Source organism: Anabrus simplex, chromosome 5, assembly GCF_040414725.1.
Source record: "Anabrus simplex isolate iqAnaSimp1 chromosome 5, ASM4041472v1, whole genome shotgun sequence".
Lineage (NCBI taxonomy): Eukaryota > Metazoa > Arthropoda > Insecta > Orthoptera > Tettigoniidae > Anabrus > Anabrus simplex.
In genome coordinates this window covers 113,511,502-113,527,040 of record NC_090269.1, presented here as the reverse complement: position 1 = coordinate 113,527,040, position 15,539 = coordinate 113,511,502, and the positions used below count along the sequence as shown (strand labels likewise).

At 41.2% G+C, this 15,539-nt stretch overlaps 1 protein-coding gene across 2 annotated transcripts in view; it reads right to left on the bottom strand.

The window, feature by feature from the left end:
* The window catches only part of LOC136873828 (UDP-glucose 4-epimerase), a 73,166-nt gene extending 57,838 nt beyond the window's left edge, over positions 1-15,328 (bottom strand). For both annotated transcript variants that reach the window (XM_067147090.2, XM_067147089.2), the window contains exon 1: positions 15,300-15,328. In XM_067147090.2, coding sequence (XP_067003191.1) covers positions 15,300-15,313 — 14 coding nt within the window. In that variant the 5' untranslated portion in view covers positions 15,314-15,328. The remainder of the gene's footprint in view (positions 1-15,299) is intronic.
* Between the last annotated feature and the right edge of the window lie 211 nt (positions 15,329-15,539).

The following is a 15,539-nucleotide window of genomic DNA, read 5'->3' as shown; positions in this document are numbered from 1 at the left end:
CTTTTGAGTTGTTGTGGGATATTTTCTGTTGTTATTTATTGCATGCATAATCCTAAGAATTTACAGGATACATTATATATTAAAATTAATGAATAGAAAGGAAAGAAAATATGTTTACAATGTACTGTGTTAATAATAAAGAAGACAATTTCATTTTAAAAAGCAATCAAAGGCATTTATGTTGACAATTGGGGTGCAGGGAGAATTGATGATAGAATGATTTCTTGGTCCAAGGTACTCACAGGAGTTAGACTGTAATTAAATAGGTGGAATGAGTGTGATATGAAAATTAGTCTTTCCAAGACTAAATTTGATGTCAGTAGGTAAGAAATTGAAGAGATTTAATGTCACATTCGGAATACAAAGTTGCATCAGGTAGATAATTTCAAGTATTTAGGATGTGTGTTCTTTCAGAATGGTAATATAGTAAATGAGATTGAATCAAGATGCAGCAAAGCCAATGCTGTTAGTTTACAGTTGCAATAAACCTTATTGTACAATAAGGAAGTCAGTTCCCAGGCAAAACTATATTTACAGTGGTCTGTTTTCAGACCAACTTTGCCTTATGAGAGTGAAAGCTGGGTGGACTCAGGATATCTTATTCATAAGTTAGAAGTACCAGACATGAAAGTAGTGAGAATGATTGCGGGTACAAACAGGCTGGAACAATGGCAGGAAACAAGGAGTTAAAGGCTAAGTTAGAAATGAAATCGATGGATGAAGCTGTATGCATAACCTGGCTTTGGTAGTGTGGTCATGTATTAAGCCGAGTGGAGGAAGATAGGTTGTCTACGAGAATAATGACCCCAACTTGGCAGGTTCTATCCTGGCTCAATCCGATGCTATTTGGAGGTGTTCAAATACGTCAGCCTCATGTCAGTAGATTTACTGGTACGTAAAAGAACTCCTGTTGGACTAAATTCCGGCACCTTGGGATCTCCAAAAACCATAAAGGTAGTTAGTGGAACGTAAAGCAAATAACATTATTATTATTATTATTATTATTATTATTATTATTATTATTATTATTATTATTATTACGAGAATAATGGATTCTGTTATGGAGCGCAAGAGAAGTAGAGAGAAACCAAGATGATGATGGTTAGCCCCAGTTTCTAACAATTTAGAGATAAGAGGTATAGAACTAAAGAAGGCAACAGAACCAGTTAGTAATAGAGGATTGTGGTGGCAGTTAGTAAATTCACAGGGGCCTGCAGACTGAACACTGAAAGGCATAACAGTCTAAAATAAAGATGTATGCTTGTTTGTACTCCTTTGTTGGAAATAACCCAGAACAATTCATGTTATTTCCTTTGGATCTAACGATATCTCATAGCTTCTCATATCAAGTAGTCCTGGTGTGCATTCCATGCACTGCAACCATGCTCTAATTGAGGTCTTGCCACAGACTTATTCACCCTCTCCTTTACATTTTTTTTTTTTTTTTTTTGCTAGTTGCTCTACGTCACACTGACACAGATGGGTCTTATGGCAATGATGTGACAGAAAAGGACTAGAAGGAAGCGGCCGTGGCCTTAATTAAAGTACAGCCCCAGCATTTGCCTGGTGTGAAAATGGGAAACCACGGCTTTACATCTTTACTACAACACCTAAGTATCCTCATAACCAGGTGAAGAAATCTGTAACCTTCCTTAACAACCTCATTAAGGTACTTAAAGTGATCCCTATGTTGTACTACACCCAATCAGCACAGTAATTAAAATTGAAAGGACTTTTACTCTTGGTGAAACTTACATCCTAACTTTTCATCCTGTTTACGATTGCGGGGCCGATGACCTCGATGTTAGGCCCCTTTAAACAACAAGCATCATCATCATCATCATCATCATCATCATCATCATCATCATCATCATCATCATCATCATCATGTTTACGATTGCAGCATTGTCTGTTGTCCATCTCGCAACATTGTATAGGCTCCTTTATAGTCGCTGGTAATCCTGCAACTCATTTACTACTCCGTACAATATAACATCATCTGCAAATATCCTTATCTGTGATTCCAGCTCTTTATTCATATCATTTACAGTACACAGGGTGAAGGAAAATTCGCGCACTCAGGCGTCGCAGTGCGACTCCTCACATGCCAGCAATAAAAAAATGTCTCTCACAAAAGTTCGTACTGCGAGTATATCAGGCAGAAAAAGGACGTTGAAGAGTGGCAATCTGGCAACACTAACCACATGTACGGTACGTACCTCTGTCAGCAAATATTATCCATGCAGTACAATTGGTGCAGTGGATAGAGTTTTGGGTTGGCATGCAGGAGGTCGAGGGTTCGATCCTGAGTTGAGGCGTGTTTTTTTATTTGCTAATTTCCATCGGACATTACATACTGTAATACAGTAACACACCATACCATAGGTCACATGTATCCTACATTTACAACATTTTGTAACGCTGAACACAACAAATACTTTGCTAGGCCTACTGGTAACGTAAGGCCCTAACGAAATGTTATGGACCTGAACGAGGCAAGAATAATAGTTGGTACTAATCTAGGAGGAGGGTACAAAGAAAACAGGTTTCGCATCTAGTATATGAAGTGGTGCGAATAAATTCACGCCAACGACGTGGAAAGGGCGTCTTTCAAAGCTGACCAATGAAAACGATTGTCCATTTCTAGGATCATAGTATGTAAGTGCAAATGGTTTCTAGGGGACCCTCTGCAATCGCTGTTGATGATGTTGCCTGGACTACATTTACGAAATAAAAAACATACGCTTCAACCCAGAATCGAACCCTCGACCTCCTGCATGCTAACCCAAAACTCTATCCAGTGCACCAACTGTACAGCACGCATAATATGTGCTGACAAAGGTAGTTACCCTACATGTGGTTGCAGTGTTGCCAGATTGCCACTCTTCACCGTCCTTTTTCTGCCGGATATACTCGAAGTATGAACTTTCGTGAGAGACATTTTTTTTATTGCTGGGATGTGAGGAGTCGCGCTGCGATAACCGAGTGCGCGAATTTCGCTTCACCCTGTATATATTATAAGGAAACATAAAGGTCCAATAATACTGCCCTGCAGGAACACCCTCTTAATCATTACAGGATCAGATAATGCTTCACCTACTCTCATTCTCTGAGTTCATTTTCTAGAAATGTAGCCACCCATTCAACCATTGTTTTGTCTAGTTCAATAGCCCTCATTTTCATCAGTAATATCCCATGATCTATCCTATCAAAAGCCTTGGATAGGTCAATCACGATACAGTCCATTTGACCTCCTGAATCCAAAAATACCTGCTATATCTTGCTGGAATCCTACACTGGAAAAACTTTTCCTAAACCCGAACTGCCTTCTATCAAACCAATTAGTAATTTTGCAAACATGTCTAATATAATCAGAAAGAATGCTTTTCCAGAGTTTACAGACAACACATGTCAAGCTGACTGGCCTGTAATTATCCACTTTATGTTCGTCACCCTTTCCCTTGTACACTCAGGCTACTATTACAACTCTCCATTAACTTTGTATCACTCCTTCATGCAAACAAGTAGTTTCTTGCAAATAAGTAGTTTGGATATGGTACTGTATCCCAACCCAGAGCCTTTAATGAATCTCTAGAAATCTTATCAATCCCAGCTGCTTTTCTTGCTTTCAACTTTTGTATATGTCTTTATTATCATAGATAACTTAGTATTAGTGGCCTTCTCGATCTGAACATTATCTTTCCTACACCTTTACATACTGCTGACTGAATACTTCTGCCTTCTGTTTTGTTTTTGTTTTTCTTTACGTTGCACAGACACAGATAGTTCTTATCGCGACAATGGGACAGGAAAGGCCTAGGAATGGGTTGGAAGCAGCCGTGGCCTTAATTAAGGTACAGCCCCAGTATTTGCCTGGTGTAAAAATGGGAAACCGTGGAAAACCATCTTCAGGGCTGCTGACAGTGGGGTTCGAACCCACTATCTCCCGGATGCAAGCTCACGGCTGCGCGCCCCTAACCGCATGGCCAACTCGCCTGGTCTGCCTTCTGTAAGTTCTCACATATACTCTCCCCTTGTTTATTAATGATCCCTGGAATTTCCTTCCTGGAACCTGTTTCTGCCTTAAAGTATCTGTACATGTACTTCCAATGCTCCCTTAAATTCTTGTGGCTGTCACTTATGTTTGCCATCATGTTAACCTTAGCCGACTTTTTCACTAAATTCAATTTTGTAGTTAGCTCCTTCAATCTCTCCTTACTCCTGCATCTATTCCTGAATGTAGTTCTCTCTAATCTCTACCTCCTTAATCTCTTTACTTCCTTGTTATAATATAATGGATCTTTTCCATTCCTTACCACTTTTAAAAGGTTCATACCTGATTTCACACTCTTCAACAATTGCTTTAAACCCATCCCGTATAGTGTTTGCAGTTTTATTTTCCATTGATCATACTTGGTTTTTAAAACTTCCCCACACCTCTCATATCAACCATCTGGTCTTGCCTAATAGCCCTACTTTTATGACATTCCTTTCTATCACATTTATTTTTAACTACAGCAAACACTGTTTCATGATGATCACTTCAGTTTCTCTGTAGATGTCATCTGGTTTTATCAGCACCACATCCAGAATAGTTTGTCCTCTAATTGGTTCCATCATTTCCTGATTCAGCTGTCCTTCCCATATTAACTTATTCACCATTTATTGTAGAAGTATCTGTAGCATAGTTAACTCCACCATTGTCCGATCCCAAGTCCAGAATGGGAAAGGAGAAGGGTTAGCTGGCTTAGCAACCAGCTGTAAAAACAGCTAACGCCGAGTGTCGAGCGGCGGTAAATAACTCGACACCCCATAGGAGCCAACGGCTTTGGGCGGATGAGCCCCTTTGGATGCGGTGATGGTCCCCAAGTGTAGGAAATGACACTGGAACCCATCATCTGTGTCTTTGGCCCAACGGCAAAACGGATGGAGGAACCTCCTTTTTGTGGTTCTCATCGGTCGTGGAGGCAGATTGGCTGTGAAGGCACAACTCAATGGTATTTCGAGTCTGCAACAGTCTGATGCAGTCATGGTACTAGAACCTGTATGTCACATTTCATTTGTCCCGCAGGGTATAGTTCCGAGACCACAGTGTGTGGGTCACTTCCTTGCAAGCTGCGATCCACATTAAAAAAATCCTGCTTGTGGCACTTTTTCTTGCTGTTACTCCCTTCAACTCAAGTCCAACAGCGATGGAATAAGGATGGTGGAGGCAGGTTTTTGGGTGAAACTGGAAGCCTCTAGTTCGGACCGGCACGTTGGCAGCAGATGTGTGATGGTCGTCTTTCTGAGACCCTGTGACTACTCAGAAATTCGGTCCTGCATCTGTGTTTGGGCAGGCCTATTTAGGATCACCGTAAGTTATGCAGGAAGAAGTTATTTATAATACCAACATAAACGGTCCGCTACTGGACACCATAAACCTTCCAGCCAACTCATTCTTGGTTGCCAGCGTTTCGCCCCCGTGTGTTAGGCTGGGCTCATCAGTTGGTACCTAGCACACCTACCAAGACGCATGGCTAGTACATACCGAGGAGGCCACTTGGAGCCACCGGCAGTGCCAATGCACATGAGACCTTGTCTCATTACCCAAAATTGATACCTGCCCGGCCACCAGATGATACAGATGCTGACTGCCATAGGGAACCTGAAACATTTGTCCCGAATGAGCAAATTTGTAATACCAACATAAACGGTCCGCTACTGGACACCATAAACCTTCCAGCCAACTCATTCCTGGTTGCCAGCGTTTCGCCCCTGTGTGCTAGGCTGGGCTCATCAGTTGGTACCTAGCACACCTACCAAGACGCATGACTGGTGCATACCGTGGAGGCCAACAGGAAAATCTATCTTCATCGTAATTTTTTCGCTCCAGCAAACCAGGCCGCAGTTGTATTCGAGCCTCCTCGAGTTTGTCCTGTTCATTCGCAGATGTTGTTCATATATGTGAAGCCAGTTTACATCTCTAATTTCAAGGTCCTTGAAAATCTGCGGAAGCCAAACAACACGAGGTCTTCCGCTTGGTCTCTTCCCAGGGACAATGCGGTCAAAGTATGCTCGAGGAGTCCTGTGGGGATCCATCCTTTTCATGTGATCATACCATTGCAACCTCTTTACTTAAAGGGTCTTCAGCAAGCTTCTTTCCAATCCAAGCAGCTGTCGGATATCCACATTCCCTCCTTTATCCATTTTTGTTCTTTGTAGTTTTAATTACTGTGTTGATGGGGCGAAAGTACTTCAGGGGATTATTTAATATAAGGAAATATCTTCATTGGGGTAATCACATTAATGGGGTTGTAAATAAAGTTTACAGATCTCTTCATATGATTATGAGAATATTTAGGGGTTGTAGTAAGGATGTAAACGAGAGGGTGTGTAAGTCTCAAGTAAGACCTCAATTAGAGTATGGATTCTGTATACACTCAACTCTCTATTAACTGGGATAATGTAGGGTTAAGGCTTCCCGGATAAGTAAAATCGCAGTTAACCTGCAAAAATTTTTCTATTAACTTACCCAATATGTTTCAGTAAAAGTAGCACTTAGCACAGTTAATAAATGGAAAAATAAACAGCAATTTTTTGTTGAAACTAATAAGTCAAAGAAAAATATTCAGACTACCTAATTTTACTGTTTCTGAAAATAATCAGTGATGGTTTTTTGCTTTTGTGCTGAGAAACCATTTTTCTTCATTTTTCTTCTCAAGTTTCTCAAAAGAAGTTTTTCGGTGATGAGAGCATCATCCTGGCCCTCGATGTACTCCAGCAATAACTCAACATTTGCCATGTGTAACTTTTTGTTGTGCTTGTATTACTGTAACTCCTAACACTTGTGTCCGCCTACATGGCTACATGGTTAGCGTGCTGGCCTTTGGTCACAGGGGTCCCGAGTTTGATTCCCGGCAGAGTCGGGAATTTTAACCTTCAGTGGTTAATTTCACTAGCATGTTGGCTGGGTGTATGTGTCGTCTTCATCATCATTCCATCCTCATCACAACGCGCAGGTCGCCTAGGGACGTCAAATTAAAAGACCTGCACCTGACGAGCCAAACATGTCCTCGGACACTCCCGGCACTAAAAGCCCGCCATTTCATTAATTTTCCTAACACTGTGCATTTTTAGTGTTTTTTTATATCGCGTCTAAGCCGCAATGCGGTTGATCCGATTACGGTAAACCAAAAGTTGAGGACTGCTTGATACGAGAGCTGGAAAAGATCCAAAGGAAAGCGCCATGACTTGTTCTGGGTGGTTTTCAACACAAGAGTACATACATACATACATACATACATACATACATACATAAATAATCATTATAGACTGTTATGCCTTTCAGCGTTCAGTCTGCAAGCCTCTGTGAATTTACTAAATATTGCCACAATCCTCAATTTGCAACTAGTGTTCACCCTCATTTAGTTCTATACCTCTTATCTTTAAATCATTAGAAACTGAGTCTAACCATCATTATCTTGGTCTACCTGTACTTCTCTTACCCTCCGTAACACAGTCCATTATTCTCCTCAGTAACCTATCCTCCTCCATTCGCCTCACATGATCCCACCAGCGAAGCCAGTTTATGCGTACAGCTTCATCCAAAGAGTTTATTCCTTAATTAGCCTTTATCTCCTCATTCCTAGTACCCTCCTGCCATTGTTCCCACCTGTTTGTACCAGCAATCATTCTTGCTACTTTCATGTCTGTTACTTCTAACTTATGAACAAGATATCCTGAGTCCACCCAGCTTTTGCTCCCGTAAAGCAAAGTTGGTCTGAAAACAGACCGATGTAAAGATAATTTCGTCTGGGAGTTGACTTCCTTCTTACAGAATACTGTTCATCGCAACTGCGAGCTCACTGCATTAGCTTTACAACACCTTGATTCAAACTCACTTACTATATTACCATCCTGGGAGAACACACAACCTAAATACTTGAAATTATCGACCTGTTCTAGCTTTGTATCACCAATCTGACATTCAATTCTGTTGAATTTCTTACCTACTGACATCAATTTAGTCTTCGAGAGGCTAATTTTCATACCATACTCATTGCACCTATTTTCAATTTCCAAGATATTAGACTGCAGGCTTTCGGCACAATCTGCCATTAAGACCAAGTCGTCAGCATAGGCCAGACTGCTTACTACATTTCCACCTAACTGAATCCCTCCCTGTCATTTTATACCTTTCAGCAGATGATCCATGTAAACTACGAACAGCAAAGGTGAAAGATTACAGCCTTGTCTAACCCCTGTGAGTACCCTGAACCAAGAACTCATTCTACCATCAATTCTCACTGAAGCCCAATTGTCAACATAAATGCCTTTGATTGTTTTTAATAATCTACCTTTAATTCTATAGTCCCCCAGAATAGTGAACATCTTTTCCCTCGGTACCCTGTCATATGCTTTCTCTAGATCTACGAAACATAAACACAACTGCCTATTCCTCTCGTAGCATTATTCAATTACCTGGCGCATACTGAAAATATGATCAGCGGCCTCTCTGCAGTCTGAAACCACACTGGTTTTCATCCAACTTCCTCTCAACCACTGATCGCACCCTCCCTTCCAAGATGCCAGTGAATACTTTGCCTGGTATATTTATCAATGAGATACCTCGATAGTTGTTGCAATCCTTCCTGTTCTCTTGTTTATAGATAGGTGCAATTACTGCTTTTGTCCAATCTGAAGGTATCTTACCAACACTCCATGCTAATCTTACTACTCTATGAAGCCATTATTTTCATCCCTGCCTTCCCACTATACTTCACCATTTCAGGTCTAATTTCATCTATACCTGCTGCTTTATGACAATGGAGTTTATTGACCATCCTTTCCACTTCCTCAAGCATAATTTCACCAACATAATTTACTTCCTCCCCATGAGCTTGGCTGTTCGCAGCACCACCAGGATGATTTCTTTTTACATTGAGAAGATGTTCAAAATATTCCCTCCACCTCTCCAGTGATTCCCTGGGATCTATTATGAGTTCACCTGAATTACTCAAAACACTGTTCATTTCCTTTTTCCCTTCATTCATTCCTAAGATTCCTTATTACTGTCCAGAAAGGTTTCCCTGCTGCTTGACTTAGCCTTTCCAGGTTATTACAAAAATCTTCCTACGACTTCTTTTTGGATTCAACAACTATTTGTTTTGCTCTGTTTCTTTCATCTACGTACCAATCCCTGTCAGCCTCGGGCCTTGTTTGGAGCCATTTCTGATAAGCCTTCTTTTTACATTTCACTTCATCATTCCACCAAGATGTTCGCCTTTTCCCATCTTTACACACAGTTGTTCCTAGGCATTCCCTAGCTGTTTCTACTACAGCATCCCTGTATGCCACCCATTCACTTTCTATATCCTGAACCTGCTTACTGTCTACTGTTCGAAACTTCTCACTAATCATATCCATGTACTTCTGTCTAATTTCCTCGTCCTGGAGATTTTCTACCCTTATTCGTTTGCAGACAGATTTCACTTTCTCTACCCTAGGCCTAGAGATACTTAGTTCACTGCAGATCAGATAGTGGTCTGTATCATCGAAAAATCCCCAGAAAACTCGTACATTCCTAACAGATTTCCTGAATTCGAAGTCTGTTCAGATATAGTCTATTATGGATCTGGTATCCCTAGCCTCCCATGTGTAGCGGTGAATAGCCTTATGCTTGAAGAATGTATTCGTAACTGCTAAACCCATACTAGCACAGAAGTCCAACAAACGCTTCCCATTACCTTCCATATCTTCCCCACATTTACCAATCACCCTTTTGTATCCTTCAGATCTATTCCCAACTCTCGCATTGAAATTGCCCATTAGCACTATTCTATCCTTGCTGTTGACCCTGACCACGATGTCACTCAATGCTTCATAAAACTTGTCAACTTCATCTTGATCTGCACCCTCACATGGTGAATACATAGAGACAATTCTAGTCCTAATTCCTCCAACTGACAAATCTACCCACATCATTCGCTCATTTACGTGCCTAACAGAAACTATGTTGCGTGCAATGGTATTCCTGATAAAGAGCCCTACCCCAGACTCTGCCCTTCCCTTTCTAACACCCGTCAAGTACACTTTATAATCTCCTATCTCTTCCTCGTTATCTCCCCTTACCCGAATATCACTTACTCCTAGCACATCTAGATGCATCCTCTTTGCTGACTCAGCCAGTTCTACTTTCTGTCTTTCATAAGTCTCATTAATATTGATAGCTCCCCATTGAATTCTATTTCGTTCGCCAAGTTGTTTCCAAGGAGTCCCTCGCCTGTCAAATGGGAGTGGGACTCCGTTACTCCCATAGGTCCGAGGCTTGCTTAAAATGTTCTGAGCATGGTAAATTCATGAAGCACAATGCTACCCTACTTGCACATATTCCAAGTGAGGATCTCTCCTCAAACGGGTTATGGACCACCAGTGAATTGTATAGTCCTAGCCGCCTGAGCACAAGGAGGGCCATGACTCAGAATATGTCCGAGATGCCCACTCCCATTCCACAGCAACTGGTATCCCGACTCTCAGGACCACTTACTAGGCCACTCAGCCGTTGCCCATGGTTCATGAACTAGGACGTGACTACAGTAACCCACACCATGACCCATCACAAAGCATAGTGCCATGAAAATATTGCAAACTTTTGGCTGGGTAGACTTAGGAGTAAGGAGATGAGCTGCTCGACTAAGCGGTATGTTGTAAGATGTCAGGGGAGAGATGGCATGGAATGACATGAGTAGAAAAATAAGCTTGGGTGGAGTTTTTTAATGAATTAAAGGTTGTAATACTGTACAACGATAACATTGGAATTCAAGAGGACAAATTGGGAAAGAAATTGGAATAACTTTCAAGAGAAATGTTCGATAAATTTCCAAATTCTTTGAAGTCATTAAAAAAAAAGACTAGTTAAATAACTGATAGGAGACAGCCCTAAATGCAGATCAGTGATTGATTGATTGATTGATTGATTGATTGATTGATTGATTGATTGATTGATTGATTGATTGATTGATTGATTCTAGAAAGTGGTACAGTGCTGATTTGAGAGATAGGTTTAAAAGGCATTCCTTCTCTCATGGTTTCTGTGACATGTGTTGCATCATTGTGTTTTAGTGTAGTCTGATACTTTTTTGACATGTTTGAGTCAACCTCTCTTGCTAGAGGCAGGTGTCTTTCTGATTCGAACGATATTACGTTTGTGGGCGTGATAGCCGAGTGATATCTGCACAGGCCGCTGTTCGAATTTCGGTCTGTGGATATGTACTTTTTAGAAATTAAAAGTCGCGCCCCTGTGGTTCAGATGTCCCGTGGCTGTGATCCCGATATCGAAAGTCATGTAAAACTACGATATTGTGTTTGCAACATTACATTTGCGAATCGTAAAGAGCCTTTCACTTCCATGATCTCTTTTTGCTTTTTGTTTTTCAATTTGGTTTACGTCGCATCGACAGAGAAACGTCTTATGGCGACGATGGGATAGGAAAGGGTTAGGAGTGGGAAGGAAGCGGCCGTTAATTAAGGTGCAGCCACAGCATTTGCCTGGTGTGAAAATGGGAAACCACGGAAAACCATCTTCAGGGCTGCCGAGAGTGAGGTTCGAACCCACTATCTTCCGGATGCAAGCTCACAGCTGCGCTTCCCTAACCGCACGGCCAACTCGCCCGATGCTCTTTTATTACCCGGAAGTATTTACTCGTACATTCTCTTCTGAGCCCTTCTTTCTGCTGTAGTCGATGAGCTCGACTTAGGTCTTATACAGGTACAGGTAATAGGTTATCGTTTTTCCCCTTTCAGATAACAATCACTACCTTAACTTGACACCTCTCTCTACACATGAAACTGTATTCAGACGCTCGCGTCCAAAACCGAACTTCACGATGCCTGACTTTCGTGAGCAATTCATAATGCAGTAGCCAGTCTAGTAACCGTGGTAGCCACCATCCAACCGACTGAAGAATACTCAGCAATATCACAATGTAGCCTTTGGAACTTTCGCCCTGAGGTTATAATACGCGGCGGCAAGTTTTGGCTAATACTAGACTGTGCTAATACCATCTTTTGTTAATACCTGCAGTAATATTACTGCACGCTTTAAAAAAAGTAGCCTAATATTAGACGTTATTGTCTTAATTTTACACTAATTATTCTTAGAGTAACACATCTGTGTGGTCTTACTTTTGTATCAGCTGAGATACATAGGTAAATGTATTACATGTCGTTGTCAACCACTTTGTTTCTCGAGATATCGCAGCTGGATAACAAACGGTATGTCGGTGCCCCGTTCCTTCCATAAGCTCTAAAGAAGAGCGGCTTGTCTGACATCTACTAGTAAACGAAAACTATAAAGAGGAACCAGTGTTACCAAGAAGGGTTTAAAAAAAGGTGGCCGGCGATTATATTGAAAATTCGATCGTCGAGTTCGCGACCTTTATGATTAGTGAATTTATTTTCATCTTTAAACGTTATCAGGCTGGCGGTAGAATAACACCCCGGTATCTCCTGCCTGTCGTAAGAGGCGACTAAAAGGGGCCCCAGGGGTTCTCAACGTGGGAGCGTGAGTTGGCGAGCACGGGGTCCTTAGCCAAATCCTGGCATCGCTTCCGCATACTTGTGCAAGGTTCCTCATTTTCAGCTGTCCTATCCTACCTCCCTTGGTCAACTCTTATTCTTTTCCGACCCCGACACTGTTAGAGCATTCGAAGGCTAAGGAGTTTTTCTTTTTCACGCCCTGTGGCCCTTATCTTTCTTTGACAGATTTCTTCATTTTTAGAAGTTTCGGACCTTTTCCATTTTTCTCTCTGATTAGTGTTATATAGAGGATGGTTGCCTAGTTGTAGTTCCATTTAAAACAATAATCACCACCACTACCAGACTCTGAATATTCTGGTTTTGCGTAGACTCGACTATTGTTCTTTATAAGGGGTCCATGCTATAATAGTGCCTAGGGGCACAGAAATGTTAAGCTCCGGCCCAATTGGATCCTTATAATTCGGATTATACAGCGTACGCTGCCGCCAGTGGGTGAGATACTTTCGTACCGGTATGTGAAACCACGTGGTGACGAAGAAGATTTCAGAGGCCTTGCCCCTTGAGTGGTCTGAAATCTAGCACGAGAAAGAGCTGGGAATTGAAATTCCATTGTTAGCCAAGACGCAGAAGTGGAGAAGGTTCAAAACTATGAATGCTGTGTTCATTGACGGGTTCCTCTTTTAGGGACGAATATCTACTCGGAACGTTTTGCAGAGCACAATGACATTATCCAACAAGCAAGACGCCAGAAACACAAAGTTAAAATGAATATTATTTTGGAGGAGTAAATGAAACTTAAACCGAATCATATTAATTGCACAAAAAGAAATAACTGCCACTGCTAGCTTAGCTTACTCAACATTCCTACAAACTTCAAGAGTACAATTCTTCTAGTGACCGAGCGAGTAGCTGCGTGATTTGAGCCACGTTGCTGTCAGCTTGCATTCGGGAGATAGTGGGTTCGAACCCTACTGTCGGCAGTCCTGAAGATGGCTTTCCGTGGTTTCACTGGCTGTACCTTAATTAAATCCACGGCCGCTTCTTTCCCACTCCTAGCCCTTTCTTATCCCATCGTCGCCCAAAGACCTATCTGTGTCGGTGCGACGTGAAAAAAAAAACATCTACTTGGTTTTGCTCAGTTAAGTAGAACGACTGACTGCATTTGTTGAAATAATTATCGCTGATGGAGGTCTGGGTAAATGATCCCCACACCTGACACTCCTTACGCACAAAAATCTCATGTGTTATTGACCTGCCATTTCGACCTTGAGAGCATCCTAAGATCTGAGGACACTGAACTCCAAGACCTTAAACTACGGTCATTTTAAATAAACAGCAGCTGTAGTCTGCAGGGCAACGTACTGTACAACAATCGTTAACTTCGAAAGACAGTCATACAGACACAGCGACACATTGGCGTCGTGCTCATCGTGGAAGAATGCCCTTCAAGGTTAGACGAGTTCGATGAGAAATATAACAGAATATTCAAAAGCGTGTGCGTAGTGAATTCCTCTGTGTTCTAACGGAATTGATATCCAAAGGTAATGATATATTTAAACTACAAGAAACTCGCATTAGTGGCATGAGGGCATGAGTACACCATTGTATTATGTACCTAAGCGTAAGGGTATCCACTGGTAACAGCCTCAACTGAAATAACTTCTTATAGTAATACGGAGCGGGAGCCATTTATCGGCATGATCAAGGTGGTACATGATTATTATTATTATTATTATTATTATTATTATTATTATTATTATTATTATTATTACCGAGCTAGTGGCCGCTCGGTTTGGGTGACGTAGCTATCAGCTAGCATTCGGGAGATACCGTAGTGGGTTCGAACATCCACTGTCGGCAACCCTGAAGATTTTCCGTGGTTTCCCATTTTCACAGCAGGTAAATACCGGGGCTGTACCTTACGGTCATGTTCGCTTCCTTCCCTATCTTAGCCTTTTCCTATCCCATCGTCGCCATAAGACCTACCTGTGTCGGTGCGACGTAAAGCAAGTTGAATAATAATAATAATAATAATAATAATAATAATAATAATAATAATAATAATAATAGTAATAATAATAATAATAATAATAATAATAATAATAATGAGACAATATTCGTCTGAAATGCATTGACATGCCTAGCACTTTTGATTAATGCCCCTTCAATTGTTGTAGATTTTAAGACGGCAGGATGTCGGAATTTTCTTCCATAATAGGTTGTTGAAAACCGAAGGCCCCAGTCAGATTAAAACCCCCAGTCTTTTAGAAACATGAGAACAGTGTAAAACCGAGTGTGCCGCGTAGGCCAAGGACACAATTCCTAAATGAATAAGTGCAATAATATATAGAATACTCTATTCTGGTAATTCTTGTTTGAGTCCAAGCTTCCGAGTTCATGAAGAAAGACCCAACTATATGCATAAATCTGCAACTACAATCTTGCAGGTACAAGACACTTAAAAAAATTTAATAGTGTGGGTGTGGTAGGCTAGTGACATCGTTGATAGATTGCCTCTCAAACAGCCACTATTTGAAGTCCATACATGAGAAATGTCAAGAATGAGTCATGTTCCTTCAGCTCCTCTTCTAAATAAATAATGACATCCAGCTGAATATCATAGAAATATTTAATAACTTCTTTTCCGATGTGTCTTCTGGTCAAGAAAAATTCACTTCAGGTCCCATATTTAGTCACAACGGGTAAGTTCATGGAGGCGTAAATTTCCTTAATAGCCTTGCTAGTAATTCTGGTAAATACACTTAAATTTTAAATCTTACGACTCGCGGGACATCAGAAACACACAACTGGAACAAGTTTCAACCTTTAGCACACCGATTGAAGGAAAAGCACTGTCGTATAGCTTACACTTTCGTTGAAGTCTCTCTCCTATTAGCACACCGGCACACCGATGCTTATTTGCAAATGCCAGCTGACATCATTTGGCAACTGAGTTCTGACGCAAGCTGATGATACCTTGATGTTTCTCATCATTTTCCCACCCTCTCTCTCTCTCTTTA